Genomic DNA, 22,964 nt, shown 5'->3' on the forward strand with positions numbered 1-22,964 from the left:
ATCACACTTTGAACAACACTGCAGTGGCGATGTGTATAAAAAGAACGAGAATAAATCCAGTAAACACACTTTATTAAACATTAGTTCCGATAATGATTTTACGCAAGTTTGCACCGATTTATGTAGGGCATTTACCGCAGTAAATATTCCATGGAATAAAGTTAATTGTCCTGAGTTTAAAAATTTTATGCATAAATATACAGGAAGGCATTTACCCTCAGAAAGCACTCTAAGAAAAAATTATTTACCACAAAATTACGATATAGTGAGCACTAGAATTTTTATTAAAAAACTTTTTAACATAAATTTTATAATTTACAGGTAATTAAACAAATTAGAAATTCTATTGGCAATAATAATATATGGATTAGCGTCGATGAGACGACGGACAGATTAGGAAGATACATAGCCCATTTAGTAATTGGAAAGTTATCTTCTGAAGAAGCTGGCCGTTCATTTCCACTAGCTTTGAAGCAGCTTCATAAAACTAACAGCAACACAATCTCGAGATTTATAAACGAATCATTGGGTGTGCTAGTGATAATTTTAAGCATTGAAATGATTATAATTTATTTAATTGTTAATTTGCAGCTTTATTGTGGCCAAAAGGAACTGAACACAAAAAAGTTAAATGGTTTGTATCAGATGGTGCTTCATACATGATCAAAACTAGTACTAATTTGAAGGTGTTTTATGAAAATATAACACACTTAACATGTTTGGCACATGGGTTACATTTAGTGTCTAAAACAATTAGACTGAATTATCCAGATGTCAATGGGATAATTAGCAATGTTAAGAAAATCTTTTTAAAAGCACCAATAAGAGTAGAGTTTTATAAAAACAGTTTACCAAATACACCTCTCCCACCTGAACCTGTATTAACCAGTTGTGTGCACTTGGGTTCAAGCAGCATTGTTTTATGCAGAACACTTCGATGTTTTAAAACAAGTCAGAATATATATAGTGGTTTTTTACTATCATTCTTATATTGAATATTTTTAGGTTGTAATGTCATTTGAAGCCACAGATGCACAAAGCATTAAAAAAGTTCAAGAATTCCTGAATAAAGCATGTTCTCTATTAAAAAAGAATCCAGGATACGATTTTATATGTTCAGTAAATAACGTAATTTGCGGTAATGGAAATGCTACCAACAATACGTACATAAATGAAAACGTAGATTGTTCAATATTTAATTTTGCACACATCACTTCTTGTGATGTGGAACGCACGTTTTCAAAACTTAAAAGTGTTTTAAGCGATGAAAGATATAAATTTTCAATCGAAAATTTAGAGAAATACATATATAGTTTGCTTTTGTAACTCATTTTAAAAACCTGAATTAATCTTTTATTTTTTGTTAAATGCGACTTGCTTTAATTTGATCGCCATTTTTTGCGATAACTTAGAATTAGTGGACGTAACAATAGATCGTTTGTTTATTTAATCATTTTTTTGTTTGTTACACAAAATATTTGTTTCGATAATGTTTTGTTTAATGTTTTTTTTTAATATATATTTTTTTGATGTATGCTCTTTCGTTGAGCAAATATTTTTTCCTCCTGGTTTTTAACCTAAACTAAGATTTTTATAACCTAATTCGTCAATTTTGGGACCCAAAAATGTCTCCTTTTATTCATTTTTAACGACCTAAAATCCGAAGCCTACTCATATTATATTCTACTATGATGTTAAACCCATCAATCAAAAAAATGGTAAATTTTGACTTTTCTTTTTTATAAACTGGACCATTTAATTACGTAATTAATTGAACTTCATTAAAAAACGAAAAAACGGTAGCTTTAATAAGAAAAAGTTTCAAATTATATCGTCATCTAAATCTTCAAGGCTACTGTTCTTACTTCCACTCTTATTATTATCCGGATTATTAACATTAGTAATAATTTGATTTTGTTCTCAAACATCTAAAATTTTTTCATTTTCCCAGCACAATTTATTATTTAATCAGTATGTTTAGCGTAATTGTTCCAATGCACAGCTGGAACTTGATCAATCACATTTTGCCAAGTTGCACAAACATCATTGGGGGAAGAGCTGGTTCTCGGAATGATCTTATCTTAATTTCTTTTAACTTCCGACTATGCCATTTCAATAGCGTTGAAATGACAGTGGTAAGGTGGCAGCCTCAATACCCAATGCCAATGATGTTGGGCGTATAAATCTAAATGATAACGTTTTTGGGGTTGTTTGTTAGCGAATAATCTCCAGATTTGGTCTTTCATGGCCTTGGGTGGATAATCAATCCCATTTTTATTTTAATATGCTATCATTTTTGTCTTTGTGCAACTTTTTCGAGGAATTTCTTCCTACAAATAAAGTAAAGTTTTATTACACTATATGAATACCTATGAAGACTAAATTGACACCTCAAGTCTACTATGATAACTTGCTTTACCTATCACAATAAGCGAAGGTTCCCGAAAACTTGGTATCAACTGTCCTTTGGACCATTTTTCAAAATTTTCCTTGTTCATGTTATCATGATGGTCTCCATATTTGCTATTAGCTTTAAAAATTAAAGGGGTTCCTTCAAAAAAACCGTTTTTATTTCCAGCTTGAACCACAATGTATGTACCTTTCTCCAGTTTTTGCAATAGTAGTGTTTACTGAATCGTCTTGCCATGTCTTTTTGCGTATGCCACCTTTACTAAATACCCACGTTTCATCGAGAAAAAGAGGTTCATATACATTTTTTCCTTTGCTTTGGTGGTATACCTGAAGGCCATTCCATCAAAAATAATCTATTACTATTTTTCTTAAATTTGAAACCAATTTTCCTTGTCCAGTTGGTTAACGATTTAGGACCAACGTTAAAATCGGGAATCTCTTCCATTACTCGATCGTGCAAAAACTTAATAGTATTCTTTAGAAACAACCATTTTATAGATAATCTCCTGGATTGACATTAAATCAATAGGATTCACTTTTATTTTTATGTGACTAATTCCAGAAGACATATTTTTCTTCTATTCAAAGTCACTTAAACCTGGACGTTTTCGTAGCCTGTAGAGAGATCTTTCCGAAATTTTCAACAAGTTCTGTCGTCCTTTTTTTCTTAATTTCCAAAACATCTTGGTTTCTATCAAGGCTGTCTAACACATTTAAAATGATTTGTTTTGCTTGGTCGTTAAATCGCTACATTTTTGACTGGGACAAATGACAAATTTCAAAATTTGACATAAGACTCTACGACCTATTACAAAATTTGGTGATTTTTTGTCTCACACAAAGTGCATAAGATAGAAAGAGAAAAAGTTTGACTTGGGGAAATTCAACGACTTTAGTTCCATGCGAAGCACTGTTAAAACTAAATTTTCAGACCTTAACACTGTGTTAGAAAAATATAAAAATAATAATAGTATATTTGCCCAAGAGAATCAAGTTCCAATTACAGGACAATAGAATGAGATTACAATATGTGTACACGATGAATAAAAAACATCATCACAATTGAGACGGCGTGGGTGGGCGGGGCTTGCATTTTGCCTTGTTTTTCTTAATATCGTTGTCTTCTTTTCACAGCAAAAAACATAAACTTGTTGAAAATGGTAAAGTTATAGACGAATGTGGATTTTGCAATGGTGTTCCGCCCCTCGATCTGACAACGAATGAAAAATTCATCTGAATTGAGATGAGGGTGGGTGGGTAGGGCTTATATTTTGCTTTCTTTTCCAACAAAAAACTGAAATCATATTTAAAATGGTATAATTGTAAAATTTTGTAGAGGAATATTGAATATGCAAATAAGCTCCGCCCGTAGGTCTGAGATTAGGAATGAAAAACTAACCTTTTTTCGCTTGATGAACGCTACTTTAAACGAAATATAAAAATTTTCTGAAATGATATTTCTTAGTTCATTTGACGTCCCACCTCAAGTGTAACTAGATTTAGAAGTTGATAAAAATTCTATGGAAGACAACATTTTTTCGGAAAAATTCGTCATTTTTACAGTGTCATTGTTGGCCTTATTAGGGTACTAAAACTTTTCTGAAAAGTTAGCTTTGTTGATTTTGTTCTACTTTATACGAAAACCCATTGCAATATTTATCACTACTGATACCATCAATACCTTGGTCTAAAAATAAATAAATAAAAATAAATTCCCAACATTTCATTCTTTATTCTTTAGATTATTATACATTCCCCTAAGCCATGAAGTCCGTGAGAGTGCTCTTGGTATCATTAAACAAATTATTATTAGTAATAAATTTCCCTTACTGTTAGTACCCGCTAAGATAAAACTGATTTTGGTAAATCACATACCATCTAAGAAAAGAGAGGGTGGGTGGGCGGGGCTAGTACCTGCTAAAATAAGACCGACTTTGGCAAATGATATACACTCTAAGAAAAGAGAGGAAGAGCGGCTGGAGCCGCTAAGATAAGACTGATTTTAGTAAATGAAGTATCCTTTACGAAATTTAATTAAATTATTATAAGAAAAGGCACTAGAGGCTCCAAAGCACTTTCAAATTCTTTCCAAATGGGAATACCTAGAATCTGAAATGGTTTTAAATTTTCAAAAAAAAATACTTAAAAACAGGTTAGGTCAGAATTTTCCAAAAATAGAACACTAACGTCCCCCAAAATTGTTTTAAATAATTTACAAAAAAAAAATCGCCATGGGCTCCCAAATAATACACCATAGGTACCCATGAGTCTCCCAAATTAAAAAAAAAACACACTGTAACGGAACTTAGTTTTGATTAAAAAAAGAAGAGTGGGCTGATTAGAAAAAGGGTTGACAGATAAAAAATAGTATCTGAATGTTTAATTTTGTTGATGTTTTGTACATTCAAATAAATGAATCATATTATAACATCAATTTTAAAATCATTATAACTCCACCAAAATGCGAGAAGGAATTTTTTTATTACAATTTTTCCCCGACTCTCCAGTTGATTGGTAAGAGCGTAGCGGACAGTTAATCCGCCATTTTCCAGACACCAGGTATAGATTTTCTTATACCACCGAAGTGCCGAAGAAAACGTTTTTTCCTGACTTGTTCGCTTCTACAAATTTACATTTTTCTAACAACTTTAGACAACTTTTAATACTTTTTGTCTAAGTTTTCCTAGTTTTAATTGAACTTACAGTAGTGTTCATTTTTCATTCAACAACACTTACAAGCACTTGGAAATAATAATATAATTTATTTTTATTTATTATTTTATTCATTATTCATTAATCTACTCCATTACCAGAAACTTGGGAGATACGGACTAGATGATATAAAATTTACTTAGCCGGAATCCGAAAAGTTGGGATCGCAGCGGGCAACATTGTAAATTGTCTTAATAATTATTATGACACCCAGGGTTAGACGGTCAATATTACTGACAGCTCTTCTTTAAATCCATATGAGCGCAAGAAGTTAAATCGTAGATATAATATTCAGTGGCCTACAAGATCTCCCGATCTTACACCCCTTGATTTTTTTTTGTGGTTCTGTGCGATATTTTGCACATTTTACAACATTGAAATTTAAAAAAAAATGAATCAAACACGATTGCCAGTATTTTAAATCAATCTATTCGGTACCACAAGCGCTTTTAATAGATAATTACGTGTTATGGTTAGATGGAAATTATTTCCAATATATATTTGATTGAGATATTCTATTAAATATTGTTAAGTAATATCTTGAATTCTCATTTTGAATCTAACAGAAGGACAGTAGTTTCTTCAGATAAAACGTACATATACCAGAACTTAACCACCCCGTATAATCAACATATTATATTATTATATACAGGGTGTTTTTTAATTGATACAAGCCCTGTAACTTTTTTATTCTTAAAGATAAACTTGTAGTTCTTTGAGCAAAACAGCAACAACAAAAAGTGAGGTTAGACAGCCTCTGGTTGTAGTCTATTCTGGCATTTCAAAACCGTCATAATCATAAAATTAAACCGAAGAATTTAAATACTACATATTAATAAAAGGACAGGATTTAAGCCCGCATTATAAAAATATAAAAGCAACTAATGCGCATTAATTAAATATTTTTCTTAAAAAATAGAGGTTCCTGGACATTTAAGGACTGCTTTTGAACATAATTTCTAAAAATATACTAATTTACGTATCCAGTCCGGAAAATTAAATTAACTTTCCGGATATGATGCGTACAACATTTTTTTTGCAATCGTAAATTCGTAAATTTCCATTTTTAACTAAAAAATTTAACGTTTTGAAACCTGCGGTCGGCTTTGAATCAATAATACTACCCGTGTGTGGGTTTAGCAACCAGTTAACCAACATTTTTCAATTAGTAAAATCGACATGTCAAAATAAATTTACCGGAATGCATTAATTTAAACTGGGTTAAAATTGAGTGCACCAAAAATACCCATCAATCGTTGTTGTAGCTGTCTGTCGCTCATACCAGGGAGCAGTTCCTATATTAAATCAGTGCATTTTGTCATCGCTGTTTTTGATCTTGCATCTAAAAGTGTTTTCATTTTAACTCTCTAAAACAACCATCTAAATTCAAAAATTTTAAACTTGTCATTGACATTTGACATAATTTAAACCAATTTTACTATAGTGACTTGTCTTGTTGTTTTCACTTGCTATCTTCCCCTTTGTTCGAAGTTTAAGTATCTCAAAAAACAGTTTTCATCAAAACTTCAGATCATTGTGGAATAATCTCAGGGAATGAACACAGAGGAATAACTATAGTCAGTGTTACAAATAACTTTTTTAGGTTAGGATGGGTTATTATTTGGAGCAAAACACGTTCATCATCATGTTCTATCACCGAAATGGGGTGTTAAATGAGGATGGGGACTGGGTGTATTCTGTCGATGCGTGTAAAGACGAGTATCTGATTGTTTGTTTTCATTACCCCACAGCTTTGTAGTATTTTATTGTCTTTGAAGTACCTAGGTCAATTTATCTTCTATTACCAATTTTTTGCAGGCCTCTTCTTTGTTTAATCTGACATTTAGTTTGTTGTAGTTGTGTAATAATACTAACAATAGAATAACACACGAACAAAATTTTAGTCCAACTTATTCCAACCACTTAAACAAAATAATTTAGACACACGTGGTAATCTAACGTGATCGCACCAATACAGTAACGAATACGAGTAATTTATGCTACGATCGTTGATATACCGGGTGACTTTTTTGACTTGTGATCTAGTTACCCAAGAATTTGCTGACAAAACAGATTCGATCAAAAAGTAGGTCGTAACTTGACACAGTTTTTTAAATTAAAAGAAAAAACTATAAAATTTTAATCCATTTAGCACGTAATTCATCTTGTCCTTAAAAATATGCATTATTGTGATGAATCCGCAATTTCACAGAGCGTTTTATAAATCATCTCGTATCGAGTTGTTTCTGCAAATTTATATTTTTTTAAATTTGCCGCTCACCTTAGCTGTCACCAATCATAATCTAAGAAAAGTCATAGTGAATTGATTTCATAGCAGTTTCCACAGTGTATATATAATTGTTGTAACGCGTTCAAGGTACAAGAACGATATGTGTATAGAATGCATTATAATTATTTTTCAATAACTGATTTATTTATATTCATCGCCACAACAACGACATGACGTCATTGCAAATTTGTAAAAATAGAACCAATATCAAGTTTTTATTCAGCCTCATAAAAATTAATATAGTCAATTAAGTAGTGGAAAATGAAGCTTGAAGTCGTCTTTTTTGCCGTGCGTGACTGTGAACTTGAACATAGCGATTGCATACAACTTTTGGGTTTGACATTCATTTTATAAAAAAATTGTTTAATTTTTCGTTACCTGAGCACATGCCCCAGTTCGTGGGCGATGGTGTAGGACGACGACAGCCCCCGTTCCTTGACGATGGCGCAGCTGGAGGAGGGGTTGCACATGGAGCCGACTTCTGCCACCCCCAGAGTGTCGCAGTTCGAAGACGAGTTGCTCTTGCAAATGGGATCCCTGCAAGGCATCTTTTTAATTGAGCGGTTTATTTAATTGGCATTTAACGCAAGTTTGAATGAAAACGTGAGGTTTGTCTTGTTAAAATTCAATTTATTCCACTTTTTATGTTGTTTATAATGAAGTGGAATTGATGTAATGAGTTCTGCGCTTTTACATCGTTATGACATTGTTGGTTTTTATGGTTGTTTGTTGCAATGTTAAGTGCAGGATTTTTATAGAAGGTGCTTATAAATTACGAAGGAGTGGGTAAATGGATCGAGATAGGACGGGCCGTTGTAAATCAGAGCCGAGACCGCTGGTACGGTTTTTATGGTTTGGATTGTGATTAAAAATGAGGCGAAGGAGAAGAGCAGCGATCGGTTCAGATGGAATTAATTTTCTTTTTGTACATGTAAGGTATAAAACAGAGTTGTGGAAATTTTAAATTTCTGTTCTGCGTACTTGAAAAGATGAAAAAAAAGTTTTTTGCAATTTTTGCTACATTTTTCGTGGTAATTGGTGAAAATCTTCATTTTAATAGAATTTTAATGCAATTGGACGGGTTTTTCTAAGACTTCATTTTTGTGCAGTTTGTGCATTTATTCCCTTTAAATTGACCTACAATAATCGTCATATTGGATAAAATAATTCAATTTGAGTCGTTCAGTGATTACTAAGTGAGGCAGCGCGAGTACATTCCTAGCTTGACGGGCTCCCAGGACATGTCACAATGCTGCCGATGGGGTTTTGAGGAAGACCAGCTGCTCGAAATCTTCATCTCGGGCTTTTTGGATACGGCCTGAGTGTAGTTCGGGATGGATCGTTTGACGGGGTCGCGCACTTTGACGAGGGAATGGATCAATTTGTGCATTTATTCCGTTTAATTTGTCCTACAATAATCATCACACTGGATAAAATAATTCAGTTTGAGTTGTTCGTTGATTTCTGAGAATAATTTCTAATTTCACTTTGACATTTGGATTTTGCATGGTTAATCCAAAGACGCGATCACTGAACTTCGAGAGTGCGAGGGAATATTTCGCGACAAATCGGATCGGGCACGAATTTCAAAATACGATTTTTACACTAAATAAGCGCGATGCAACGATTTGAAAAACCAATTTGCCATGTTAATTCCCTATGGATGCGGCACCCTGTATAGCAAATTTATTAGGTGTACTTTAACTGCAAACTTTGTGTCAGATTCTTATTTAGTTGTTGTTAAAGAGTTAGAAAAGGCGAATAATGTAACTATAAGTAGATTTATCCACGAAACCTTAACCAACATATTTTTACCCAATGCTATAGGTACCATTTAATAAACTCGGATTAATGCTTTCTGATGCTGCGTCATGTATGGTCAAAGCTGGAACCCCCTTAACCGTATTACACACCTTTTTTAACAATAAATTAGAATTATTTATTTATGTTCGGACAATTAAAATAGGTACAATTCAAAGTACCTATATGGTACACAATTTATCTTTCATAGTTTGAACAATTACTACTAGTCGATGGGGATTTTTCAATCGAGGAACCATTTGGTACTGAACCGCGCATTGCATTAATACGTTAATTAATGACTCTCAATTTAATACACAGTCTCGATGTGACTTTAACAACTGTTGCATAAATCTCCTTTCTAATCGTATTTTTCTTGGTTCCTTGACTGCACCAAAAAAAAACTCCAGAAAATATTGGAAATGTTGGACAGATAATGGAGCAGACCCCTATAACATCCCTCCCTACGACATTAAACACAACAGTTGGCTAATTTTTCACCTATTGTTAATTTATCTATCCTAAATAGATTTTTTGTTTTGAAAGTGATCGTCAAATTGACGTAAGAAATTTAAATTCGGGAAAAATGATAAAAAAATTCCAATAATGTACCCTGAAATTAGTGAGTCATTTTTGAACCACCCTGTATTAGTATAAAATGTTGATATAAAATTTTGTTTTTACGAAAATCTTGATGCTTTGGTTAAAAAATCGAGGCGGATTCATAGACCACCAATATTTACCATGCAAAAGTTTGAGGTGACGCTCAGACAAATTTTTGTTAGAGATTTACCATCTACACGATATTCTTAAAATGCACACAAAATGTGACAACAAATTTTGATAGCAGCAATAAAAAGATAATAATAATGAGTAACCTGAACGGAAGAGTAGGAAATAGAAATGGAAGAATCAAATAAATAGGGCTTCGAAAACAGGGGAAACATAAAAAACACAAATGGACACAGAATTATAGAACTGTATAGAAAAGGAACACACAAACTGCAGAAGATAACAAGAGAGATCCACGAAAAAGTACTGAATAACGTTGAGACTAGGATCAAAATGGATGAAAGAAGAAAACTCTAGAAGAAAGACTGCAAATAGAAAGATAAGATGTTACAGATAATAGGATTCACAAGTAAAACAGAGTTACGAACAACAATTAGAGGGAAACCTACAGAAAACAAATACGTTTACAACGCGGAAATACTTTAACATAACAGTAGTTATAATAAAAGCGATAGAATTAAGCTTTGCAATAACTGAAATAACACACAAGGACATGAAAAAAAATCAAACTGGTGGTTGAAAGAGGTAAAGGAAGCAGTAAAAAATAAGAAGCACAACTAGAAAATACACGTAGGAAACAAAATCACTTACAATTACGAAGAATACAAACAAGTAAAAACTAGAGTAAAAAATTGGTTTAAGGTTATTTAGACAGAACTTCCGTCGCCCTGAAGTTAAAGTCAAATAAACGAAGCTTCCTCGAAAAATTGTATAATTCAATTTTGCGAAGTTCTTTTATTTTTAATGATAATTGATAACCCATATAAGTTAAAAGAAAACTAAGTGCGGCCTCTTAAACTATAGGTAAAGAAGCATGTTATGCGTTTGTTTCAAGTGAGTTTTCCATAACAAAATTTTGTTGTGACGTCATCAACATTTTAACAAGGACACTTATGTCAATTTGAATAGGTGCAGTGTAATATGACTAACAACAGTACTGTATTTTGATCAATTAAAAAAGCTGCGGCCCGGCATTGATCCGCAGACCTCTCATCTGCGATGCAGGTAAACTACTGCTAGACTACCGCTATGGTTATGTATCGAAAAAACAAAAGGTATTAAATAATAACAATAATAAACAAAATCAAGGTAGAATCGCATATACAGGATTGAACAAAGAAAAATCCATTAAAACATAACCAATTAAATACTAGAGAAGATCTCAATTCAAAATTCAAAATTTGAGAAAAAAATTCAAAGAAAAAAATTGTTAAACATAGGCCTTGTGCACGTTTAGTTCTTTTCCTGATAGTTGGTAGCTCGCTAGGGGTTTTAGTCAGAGGGTTGGTCGGTGGACAGAGAGCAGCATGGTGAAGCGTCATTCTGGGTGTTTTTTTTTTGTAAACGTAACCACGTGGTAAGGTAGTTTGGTCAGTTTAGTTGGTTTGGTACTTAATAAAAGGGAGGAAGCCTTTGTTTAACGAAATTAATCGTAACGATGACGTCACAGTTTTCCTCCAATATGCGCAGCTAATTCTTACGACTTTTTAATTTGGAAGAATGCGACTTTTTGATCGATGCTAACACGTGTAAATTTGACTCATTGTTTGTAAATTCACAGTTCAGGTTAGGAGTTACTCGTTAACTATTACTAACACAATTTAACGATCAGGATTATTTAAATAAACCACTTGCTAGAAAATTTCGTGAAATTCACTTGATTCGTTGTTTAGCAAGTTACGAATTAGTTTCTGGATGCATATACGTAAGTGTTACATTATAATACTTCTTAATTCTTAACACAAGATTGCTAGTAGTTGATTTGCAGCAGTTAAATTAACAAAATTCATTATGTCGTGGTCATCATCATCGTTATTACACCACCGAGGCATGTCCTCGCAACGCTAAAATTTACATCACCGAGACGCTTTTTCCTCGCAACGATGACTGGATATTTTTGTATTTATTTAATGTGTTTTGTTGGGGTAACCAGTCCACGATAAACTCTCAAAGTTAATTATTTTAAGTAATCAATCACTTGGATAAAGACATAATTTAACATAATGTAAATTCTTTGTTTGAATCGTTGATAAGGTGTGGCAAGTATTAATCTCATGTAAATTTGTTAGCTTTGTAATTTTCACCTCATACAATATTTCTCTATCTCATAATTTTAACTTCAGAAATTTTCTTTGTTGTATAATTTTAATTGAACGTAAATTTCCATGCTCTACAGTTTTAACCTCACGTAATATTTTTATTTGCATAAGTTTATTTCACACCAGATCTTTTGTTTTCATAAATCTTTGCTAAGTTTTGTTTCGTAAATATTTTGTTGATGAATGTTTCCACCGTATAAATTCTCTGATATCCCAACTTAATCTCAAATAAAACTTACCCCGTTGTCGTTAATATCAGAGTCATAGAAATTGAACATTTTAAACGGAATTGAAGTTAAATAATACCGAAACACGTAGCAGAAGCGGGGGGCGCGGTGCCTAATTGAGCTAACCGGATTTATCGCGCTATCTGCACAAGGGTTGCAGGCTTTGTATAGAGTCAGTGGGAACGATCTGGACGATGTGACGCTGTCAGCTTATTTATAGCCGTAACATCCAACCACTAGTTTGCGACCGTAACGGCCTGGTTAGGACGGCATGTTCGTCATGGTGATGTGTTGTGCGGTAGGCTTGCGATAGATAGAATCACCGTCGCGGGGGAGAACAGCCCCGACCGGTAGCCCCAAACTCCCCAAATTTTGAATTTTTGAATTTTTAGCGGGTCTTTCAAATTGTTCAAGTGTCAATTTAAGGCGGGAAGTTTGGGTTATCACATTGTCAAAACATAAATGAAGAAATTCTACGAAAAATGTTCAATACCAGAAAGGAAGATTACGAATATGATTAAAAAATAATGATAACATTTTCAACACCTTTTGTAATTTTGATTGTTTTTGCTAAATTTTAAAAGAAATAAACAATAATCCCATCCATCTGACTTTAAAAAGATCTAGAAACGGATTAATTTTATTATACGAAAAAGTTAGGTTAGGTTGTACAATTCCACTGTCATCATCGATTAAATTTTAAATTTAGTTCAAACGTATTTCATAAAGCTTACAAAAACAACGCCAACATCACGACTTTTTTAGTTGAAAACTCAATATATTTGAATAAAATTGTTAAATTTCAACTTAATTTGCATACGTTTATGCAACCAATTAAACACTCAACAACAACACAAGAGATTTACACAGTCCGAAGGAGGCGAAACAAATCAGTGCCCACTTGGATGCATGAATCATTTAATGAAGCCCCTATAAGGTAAAAAGCTAACAAAACATTGGCATATCTTTGTCTACCATCTTTTCAAACCAAAATATGTACTTGAACATTAACTTAACAAACATTTAAAAAATTCTCAATATGACTAATTTCACTTCCTTAATACGCGGAAAGAAAAGTTGTGTTTCATGTAACTGTAGTTAGAACAAATTATTTTTATAATTATCTTCGTAACACGACTCTCAAGGTTTTTAATAATTATTGTTACAACGAAGTGAATTTCAGTTCATTTAGCACGTTTAAAGCTAGACTTTGTTGCGGCATCCGTGTAAAAGCTCTTTCTATAGCGTTAATAAATTTTAAACTGTTTGTATCAAAGGCAAAATTTTTGGCGCGACAATCACGTCAACATAAATTCCGACTATTGTCTGGCAACTGAAATTTGGCCCCCAATAAACGTCTCGAGTAATACAGAAATCATCTGCAAGCAGTTTATGCAGATTTATGGGGCCATTACCTGAAAAGAAAACCGAGCGACAAGCCCCAGACGGTCCAAGTTGGCAGGTAAAAAACTTGGACTGTTATAAAATGCAAATTTTCGGTAATAAAGACATTCTTTGCGAGCGAAAATATTATATTTATTGTTGTGAGTTTAATTATAAACAGAGCTTATCTGATTTTGCAAAATTCTAATAAATTTTACAAAAATTTCCCGTGGCAGAAATCTGCGTCCGAAAAAATTTGACACACATCTTGTCACGCTTCTGAACTCTTTAGCCTAGTTTTTTCACAAAAATGACGCAATATACAACTTTATGCATCAGCTTAATGAGGTGTCGCAAGATGGGTACCTTCCTCAAAAAACTGAGCGTGGAGGGGGAGAATAGCCTTGCACATGTGCTCGATCAAAATCGGTAAATTCTTAGCTAATTAAGCGATTTTTTGTTAAACTAAGTCACATTTCCGCCTAGTGCAAAACAAGCGAAATCCCAAATCGGTAAAAATCCATAATTAATATTTGCAAGCCCCCTCCACCCCGACATACTATTCCTTAGATGTCATATTTAATATCAACATCCCAAAAAAACAAATATCAAGTTTCCTAATCCCCAATTAGCGTGGGCCGCACTTATCAGATTTGGTCATTTTTTCAAAATATAAACATTCTCCGCATACATAATCCTAATTAACCCGAAAAAAAATAACTAAATTTGCGCCAAACCACTTAAAATGAGTCGTTAGCCGTCAAACCTCACATTAATTATGAAAGATTTTAATAATCGCTGCGATTTTATGAAAATGAGTCTCCAAAAAACCGAAAACACAAAATCTGAACCAGATGATAACAATCTCCTTATTTATGACCTCACCATTTCAAAACAGTTAAAACTAAAAATAATTTAGAGACCTTGTCGCGTCAGAGATGAAGTCAGATTTATCAGAAGCCAGTGAATTTATAGCCGCCAAAACAACAACAAAACATTTCGACAACACAATAAAACGAAACCGATTTATGAATGAAATTATTGTGGGTTATCTCCAGCAAAAACAAACATGTAATCAGCGACAAACCGACGAAATTGCCAAATTACATGGACTAGATATGGGCGAACCGTAATGTGTTTTTTGGGTTAGCGCGAAAAAACTTCCATAAACAGGTGATTAGAGGCGATTTTGAGAACGGGTTGCGAAAATGGATATTAGTGGAATTGGTTTGCAATAATGGTCGACCTTCTGGTTCCAAGATGGCGGGAAATTGGGTGGAAAGTTGTTTTTTCCTTACCTTGTGAAGAGCAGAGCCATGTCGTGTTTTCGGTCGGGGACGTAGCGCTTCTGCCAGTCGCAAAATTTGCGCAACATTACTGAAAAAAATAATAATGATAGTGTTAATATTTGGGTAATTGTGGCTAATTTGGCGTAAAATTGTGGTCGGTTGGATAAATAAATAATTGTTGTAATTGGTGAGCGGCTCATATTTTCCTGGGTAAAGCTCCAGCGGCTATTTTTTTAAAAACAGTAATGTTTAAGGTTATACAATACAAAATTATACAGGTACTTTGTGTGTTAAGAAATATAATGGGCTTAAGTAAACTTGTTACATAGTTTCTGTTCTGCTTAAAATTGGTAATTGACTGATTGGCTTCCATATACTGCTATTTGCTTTTAAAGGGTAAAAGTATACTGAAGATTTGACCTGAATAAATACTTTAAAGCATCAATGGTCGAGCGTCGTGTTGAACTACCTACACTATTACTATAAATATATGTAAATATATTACCGTTCATAACGCAACTTTTTTCAGATTTAATGTTTTATTGACAATCAACACGCATGGAATGAAGCAACTCATTCTGAATATTTTTTTTCTATACATCCACATATCCAGTAATTGTGATTAAAACTTAAGGCGGATTAATAACTCACGAATCTAGGAGTATACGACGCGACGTCATCACAATTTTTTTTTACGGAAAAGTCATTAGAAACATATGCGCAGCACGCTTCTTTACACTTACTTTAACATTACATATATATTTTTATTTTAACTTATAATAAGGGTTCTTATAAAAAATCACACAATTAAATTTTATAATTTTTCGAAAAAGTAGACGAGGAAAGTTTTAGAAATTAATATCGCGTTTTCAAAATTATTTGAAGATCTGGAGTGGATATGACTTTAGATACGTAATAAATTCTCCATATGCTACTTCTTTTTCATTAGGATGTAAGTTGTTTTAACTTGTTTAAGAAAATTTTTGGAAATTATTTCCTCATTTCCCTAGTTTTTTGGAGATCATTAACCAATTGAACCAAGGTCGAGCCGCCACTGGAGTTGTATAGCCTAGTTTTTTTTTTAAGTTTGCGTGCCTTGTACATACTATAATTTAATTGTCCTTATTTTAATCTTTTTATTAGCGTTATAATAGAGTCTATATGCCGAATGGCTAATTTCATGATTTTTCGCCTAGATTTTGAAAAAATGGGTCCCCTGTTTTTATATGTCTGTCGTGTGTTTTCTATCGGCGATTTTATTCGATAGATAATTTATTGGGTTCCACGTGCTTTAAGAATATCGTGTAGGTGATGGTAAAAGTAATCAAAATTATCTAATTATCTCTATGAAAAATTTTATGGCGTCATCTCAAGTTTTCAATGTATTGTTACGTTGATCGGTGATTAAAAAATCGGCGTGGGTAAAACTCAACAATTTATTTCTTAATAACTCAAATTTACACGTTTTCTCGACACTCGTTGGGCTCGACTCGACTGAATAATAACGTGGTGGCCTCTATTTAAAGCCATACTTTCCTTCTAGAAGTTCCGCATTCGAAGTCTTTCTGGATTGCCCATCGCGACTTCCGCTGCCAGGCTTGTCTTTATGCGTACGCCGCCCGGGTGATGAGTCACCCATCATCGCCGCACATACTAGGAAAGCCTCGATAACCCATAGGCGTCGTACCGGGGCGGGGTATGGGTTTATTTTGTAACAGTATTTAAAATGAACAAAATGATATGGTTCTATACCTGGAATGTATTAATTAATATTACCTATTTTAATAGAATCTAGAAAAATTTGTTTTGAAATTTGGCAAGATACTAAGGGTAATTTAGTAATTTCACAATAACGATTAATAGAATACTAGTGGAAAAATAGATAAATCTTTAATAAAATGCGTTTTTCGAGGTGCGTAACAGATGTTATAAGACAAATCAAGTTTTTTATATGAATTCTAAAATTTAACGTTGCGAATTTTATTTTATAACTAATAACATTTTCTGATGACATCAGCTTTTCCTAGGGGATATATCAGTTTGGATAAGTACAATGTAATACTAATTGCAACTGTAGCAAAACGAGGAAGCCATTTTTGTTTTAATCAAAAAAATTGGTTCATTCATTATTTTTTTAAGACGTCCTGCATAAAAAAAAATTAAAAAAATGGTCTACACTGATAAACCAAAAGTATAATTGCGTAATATTTTGCATATTGTTACGAAATATACCCGCCAATGGCCGTCGAGAACTCTCTGGTCTTACCACGATGATGATTCATCCTCAATGCGACTGAGCGACGGAGCGCCAAAGAAACGCCTGGAAACGGAAGTCGCAAATGGGGGTTCCGGAGAAGTCTAGAAGCGGTGACGTAGAGTTTCGAGAAGGACAGCGTGCTGTTGAAATAGATTCCACCTTTGGGGAACGCATTATTCAGCTAGTGGAGTCAAAAGTGTCCAGTGAAATGCGCCGGAACAATTTTTGTACATAATCGCTGCAATAGTTAGTCGTATAAATATGAGTTATTAAGAAATAAATTGTTGAGTTTTACCTACGCCGATTTTATTCGCCCGCTCACCGTGACAATATTTTATATAAGATTTATCTAGTTAAATTGGAGATGACATCATCAAGTTTTTGTAGAGAATAAACAGAAATTTTTTTACATTATAACCTACTTTTTCATAATTTAGGATAGAAAATTAAGGTAGATCAACAATCTAATTTTCTCAAAAACAAGGAATACTGTGCCACTTTTACTTCCCAGCTATAAATAGGAAAGCCTTATAATAGGGTCCTTTGGCGAATGGTAAATTTCATGTTTACGAGATGTTTCAAAAGTCACAGAACATGGAAAATTATGTTTCCCATTTTTGTTTAAAATAATTTCCGAAATTACTGGTTCGATTATTGTGTAATTTTAGTATAGACACTAAAACATTAACCAAAATTTGGCTGATCATCCTTTCCAAGAATTTGGTGACGTCGTTTGAAAATTTTATAAAAATTTATAAAAAATATATTTCTATACTTGTGACTTTATAATCAACTTCTACTTTTTGCTTTGGTCGTCTAAATTTTTACAGAAAATAAAAATTGTTCAGCAAGATGTTACACTTTAATTTAGAAACTACATAACCCACTAGTCTGAAACTTTGCAAAGATTTTAAGGTAGTAAATATGGTAAATCGTAATAAAAACTAGTCTGTTATCTCCTCCAAAAACTTGATGACGTTATTTCAAAATTATCTAAAATGTGAAAAATATTGTGGGTTTACATTTGTGGTTAGCGAGTGGTTTTATAGTTTTTATAATTGCTTGTTACAGGTTGTCTCAAAAAAATTAGTGAATAAAACAATTTATTTTTTGATTAGCTTCAAAACGGCTTAATTATTTTCTGTTAATTCTTCAAACAAAATTACGCTGAGTATTACATTATTTGTTTATTTTTACTAAAAACTGATATATGTATAACAATCCGTCTAACAGACAACAGTTATGCTTCAGAAGCGAAGGAAGTTCACTAGAAAAAATTAATAATGTTACGTTGAACGGGTGATTAAAAACCGGCGTGGGTAAAACTCAACAATTCATTTCTTATTAACTCAAATTTACGCTACTAACTTTTACAGCGATTATGTACAAAATAATTCTGGCGCAACATGATTGGACTCTCTTGACTCAACTGGCTGAATAATAATCGTTCCCGAAGGTGGGCTCTATTTAAACCCATACTTCTACGATCGAGGTCTTTCTCGAATACCTATCGCGACTTCCGCTTCCGGGCTTTTCGAACGCCGCTCAGCCGAGTAACCCGTCACTATCGTGCATACCTGCTAGAAAGCTGATAGGCGTCGTACCGAGGTGGCGAACGGGATTCTTTCGTAACAATAATTTAGGAATTTTTGGACGGTTTAGATACATAAAGATTTTAAGGTTGTCGTAAATACGGTAAATCGTAATCAAAACTAGTCTGTTATCTCCTCCAAAAACTTGATGACATTATTTCAACATTATCTAAAATGTGAAAAATATTATGGGTTTACAGTTGTGGTTAGTGAGTGGTTTTATAATTTTTATAATTGCTTGTTACAGGTTGTCTCAAAAAAATTAGTGATGAAACAATTTATTTTTTGATTAACTTCAAAACGGCTTAATTATTTTTTGTTAATTCTTCAAACAAAATTACGCTGAGTATTCCATTATTTGTTTATTTTTACTAAAAACTGATATATGTATAACAATACGGTCTAACAGATAACAGTTATGCTTCAGAAGTGAAGGAAGTTCACTAGAAAAAATTAATAATGTTACGTTGAACGGGTGATTAAAAATCGGCGTGGGTACAACTCAACAATTCATTTCTTATTAACTCGAAATTACGCGACTAACTTTTACAGCGATTATGTATAAAATAATTCTGGCGCAACATGATTGGACTCTCTTGACTCAACTGGCTGAATAATAATCGTTCCCGAGGATGGGCTCTATTTAAACCCATACTTCTGCGATCGAGGTCTTTCTCGAATACCTATCGCGACTTCCGCTTCCAGGCTTTTCGAACGCCGCTCAGCCGAGTAACCCGTCACTATCGTGCATACCTACTAGAAAGCTGATAGGCGTTGTGCCGGGGTGGCGTACGGGTTTCTTTCGTAACAATAATTTAGGACTTTTTGACGGTTTAGATACATAAACACACTTTTCTTTACACGTTTACTTTGCGTCAGTGTTATCAGTTTCGTCTCATAGTGTGTTGTTAGCCGTTTGGTAGTTTTTGAGATTGTTTTACTCATGAATATCGACATAGATGACAAACGACAGACAAACAGGCAGACAGATAGACGAAAACAAGGAACCTACTTTTCTATAATCTAGAAGTCATGGAACATCGAAAAAACAAGAATTTAGCCATTCGTAAGATGGATCATATTACAATATTTCCCTAACTTGATAAGAACTATACCTTTCAGACGTTAGTTTTTTTCCCTTTGTGGGCTTGACGAGACATGGGTTCAGATTTGAAAAGTATTCCGGAGACAGAATTGGACATTTTAAAAACGATCTATAAAAAATATTTCCAAAATTTGTACAAGTTGTTTGGGAAAATGTACATCACTTTTATTGGTTAATATCCAACAAAAAAGTTCAATTTTTACTTCCCAAGCGTAAGTGAAGGAAGTATTGTAATTGAGTCCGTCGGCCGACTCTCTACTTTTACGTTTTGTAGACCTTTCATGACTCCTGCAATACGAAGAAATAAGTCTCCCGTTTTCGTCTGATTGTCCGTCTGTCTGTCTGTCTGCCGTCCGGGATTTTTATTAATAATCTCCGAAAGTACTGGACCGATTGTTGTCAAATTTTGTATTTATATTAGGAATATCATGTAGATGGTAAAACGCTAACCAAAATTTGTCTAATCATCCCCACCAATAATGTGAAATTTTTCAAAAAGCTTTCATAACAATGTATTCACTATTTACAAGTATTAATTGGGAATATTGTTATTTCTAGAATATTTCGTAAATTATTTGAAAATAGCATTTTTACAATGATTGGGCATTAATATAACTGCTTCCATACTTTTTAGCGACCCTGTAAAAATTGGTGCGGTGTTGCCACTTTACTAATGGACGTCAAAATGGCACACATAATTTTAAACTCTATCTAAATCATCACATCAAAGAACGAAAACACAGGAACAGTAGGTAAAACTAACCATTTATATCAAAGCAAAAACAACAACATAGTACGTTTCAAGGTGTGGGTGAAGGTAAAAAAGCACCTGCAAGCACGTCATAAACCCGCACACAGAAATATGGCTCACAACTCCTAAACACGACTCTAATAGTACTAATACAAATGGCGTGACCATAAAAGGAACGTGCGCTGTCAAACAATCCACCGCGAATTATTAACATTCTTAGATTTGATTTTTCCGCACCGACACCTCGCAGACAACGCGAGTCCACGCCTCCCATCCTTCCTCTAGTCGCGAATTTTTTCCTCTCCCAAAAAAATCCCCAAGTCACTCACCTTGAGAGTTATTACTCGTGAAGACGGTATTATTCAACATCCAGATGTTGACTACCGACAAGGAGATGGAGTTCCCTATGCTAGCGTCCTTGTATAATAGAGCCGCGTGAGACATCAAGATCAAGATGTAATGTTTCAAATCATCGTTGGATTGATGATACTGGATCATGCTGCGATCGGCTACGACCAACACCTTGACGAAGTACTCGTTTGTCTTCCTGTCGGCAGGCCAATCGGCCTCGCGTGGCAGACGGGACGACTCGGTGTGCGGAGGCTCCTCGATGTCGTCGAAGATGGTTTGCCGCTTGGTGATAGTGTGGGTGGACGGGATGGCCACGACGGACGTGCCGAAGTCGTCTTCCACGATGCCACCATCTGGAACAAAAGGACGAAGACACTTTTAAAGCTGATATTCTCTGAAAGTCTAAGCGGTGACACTGTACCAGTAGCAGGCAGAATCCCGTGTCAGGGTCGTACTTTTAAAAATTTCGGTATGCCGGCAAAAATTTAACACTCGTACTTCATAATGTGACGTTTGTTTTTAGTTCAACGTGTTTTTGCTTAAAAAAAATCAACCTATTGTGGTCCTAGCCGAGTGCGCTGTAGCCCCGTCTTGTTGAAAACAACCTACTTCTATTGTCGTTGTTGCCTTTTTCGGTGTCTCAAATATTACGTTTACAACATGATTGGTAATTAACACGATTACAAATCCAAAATAAAACTAAAGAAAGAGCTAAAAACAATAATAATAATTTCTTTTTTATTTTAAGGAGTGGCCATGTTCAACTGTGTTGATCTTTCACATAACCACGTTTACATTTACAGATAAGGGGGAGTTACCCGAGGAATCCATTACGACTTTTCTAAGGCGTTTAATACCATAAAGTACGACCGACATTCTTTTGTCTAAATTGCGTAGTATTAGCATTCGTGGAGTGGCTTTTGACCTCATAACTTCGTATTTATACTGTAGATCTCAAAGAATAGTAATAACTTATCAAAATAGTAGAACCATTGCGAAAGTACTGTTCAGTTCTAAAACAATATAACTAGGGGTGTGCCTCAGGCATCCATTCCGGGATCTCTTTTTTTATATAATTTATGTAAACGACTTAAATCATTTGCAGTTTTTTTAATCAAGAGTTTATTTCATAGATTTATGTACGTATCACACAACACTTTAAACATGCTTTTCTTTTAAAAAATCTAGATATATTTTTTATGACGGCTTACATAAATTAAAAAACAGGTCAAAGGTTATTTCCTTCGCCCCTGACGTTGAGTCTAACAAATCCTGCTTCTCTGAAAAATTACAAAGTCTGATTTTAGACAATTTGAAATATATTTAGAGCAGCTAACTAACGGAAAAATTACTATCTGTATATGCTTAACTTCGATTGTTTATGTTTATACATCGAGAGAATGTGAAAAATATATAGGCGTTAGTAATTCGTGCTCTTATACTGGCATAAAATGTGATGTTGCAATTTGGATTTTGTAGAGAAAATCTGAGAGTCTAGGGTAAAAAATCAAGGTAAATTCATAAGCCACAGGTATAGAAGTGTTATTCTATAAAATTTAAATGTTTTCAAAAAAATGTGGGGACGTCATCAAATTATTGGTGGGGATGATTAGATACATTTTGGTTAGCAATTTACCCTTTACATGACATTATTCCTAACATACACATCAAATTTGGCAAAAATCGGTACGATAGCTTCGGAGATTATCTGTCTAAACCTACTTTTTCGTACCCTTACGAACAAAAAAAGGAGATTCTTGAAAAAAAATTTGGACTACATTAATAGATGACGAAAATTCAAGAAAAATAGAAAAAAACAATTCTCTTTTCAAAATAAAAGAAAAAATTGGCTGAAGGTTATTTCGACAGAACTTCATTTGACATACACCTTGTAAAACTTTTAT

General features: G+C 33.6%; 1 protein-coding gene and 1 long non-coding RNA gene across 4 annotated transcripts in view; both read right to left on the minus strand.

Moving 5' to 3' along the window:
• LOC135142683 (A disintegrin and metalloproteinase with thrombospondin motifs 9-like) overlaps positions 1-22,964 on the minus strand; it is a 226,711-nt gene that overhangs the window by 16,607 nt on the left and 187,140 nt on the right. For all 3 annotated transcript variants that reach the window (XM_064074434.1, XM_064074435.1, XM_064074433.1), the window contains exons 8-10: positions 21,039-21,413; positions 15,014-15,092; positions 7,793-7,951 (exon numbers count right to left, since the gene is read on the minus strand). In XM_064074434.1, the coding sequence (XP_063930504.1) occupies positions 7,793-7,951; positions 15,014-15,092; positions 21,039-21,413 (613 nt within the window). The remainder of the gene's footprint in view (positions 1-7,792; positions 7,952-15,013; positions 15,093-21,038; positions 21,414-22,964) is intronic.
• On the minus strand, positions 2,255-2,882 carry LOC135142687 (uncharacterized). Its single transcript, XR_010282586.1, has 3 exons — positions 2,600-2,882; positions 2,420-2,551; positions 2,255-2,330 (listed from the first exon to the last, which is right to left on the minus strand). It is a non-coding gene; the product is annotated as an uncharacterized LOC135142687 (long non-coding RNA).

This window comes from Zophobas morio, unplaced genomic scaffold (assembly GCF_036711695.1).
Source record: "Zophobas morio isolate AGI-343-1 ecotype UQ-CSIRO unplaced genomic scaffold, CSIRO_AGI_Zmor_V1 ptg000049l, whole genome shotgun sequence".
NCBI classification, from domain to species: domain Eukaryota; kingdom Metazoa; phylum Arthropoda; class Insecta; order Coleoptera; family Tenebrionidae; genus Zophobas; species Zophobas morio.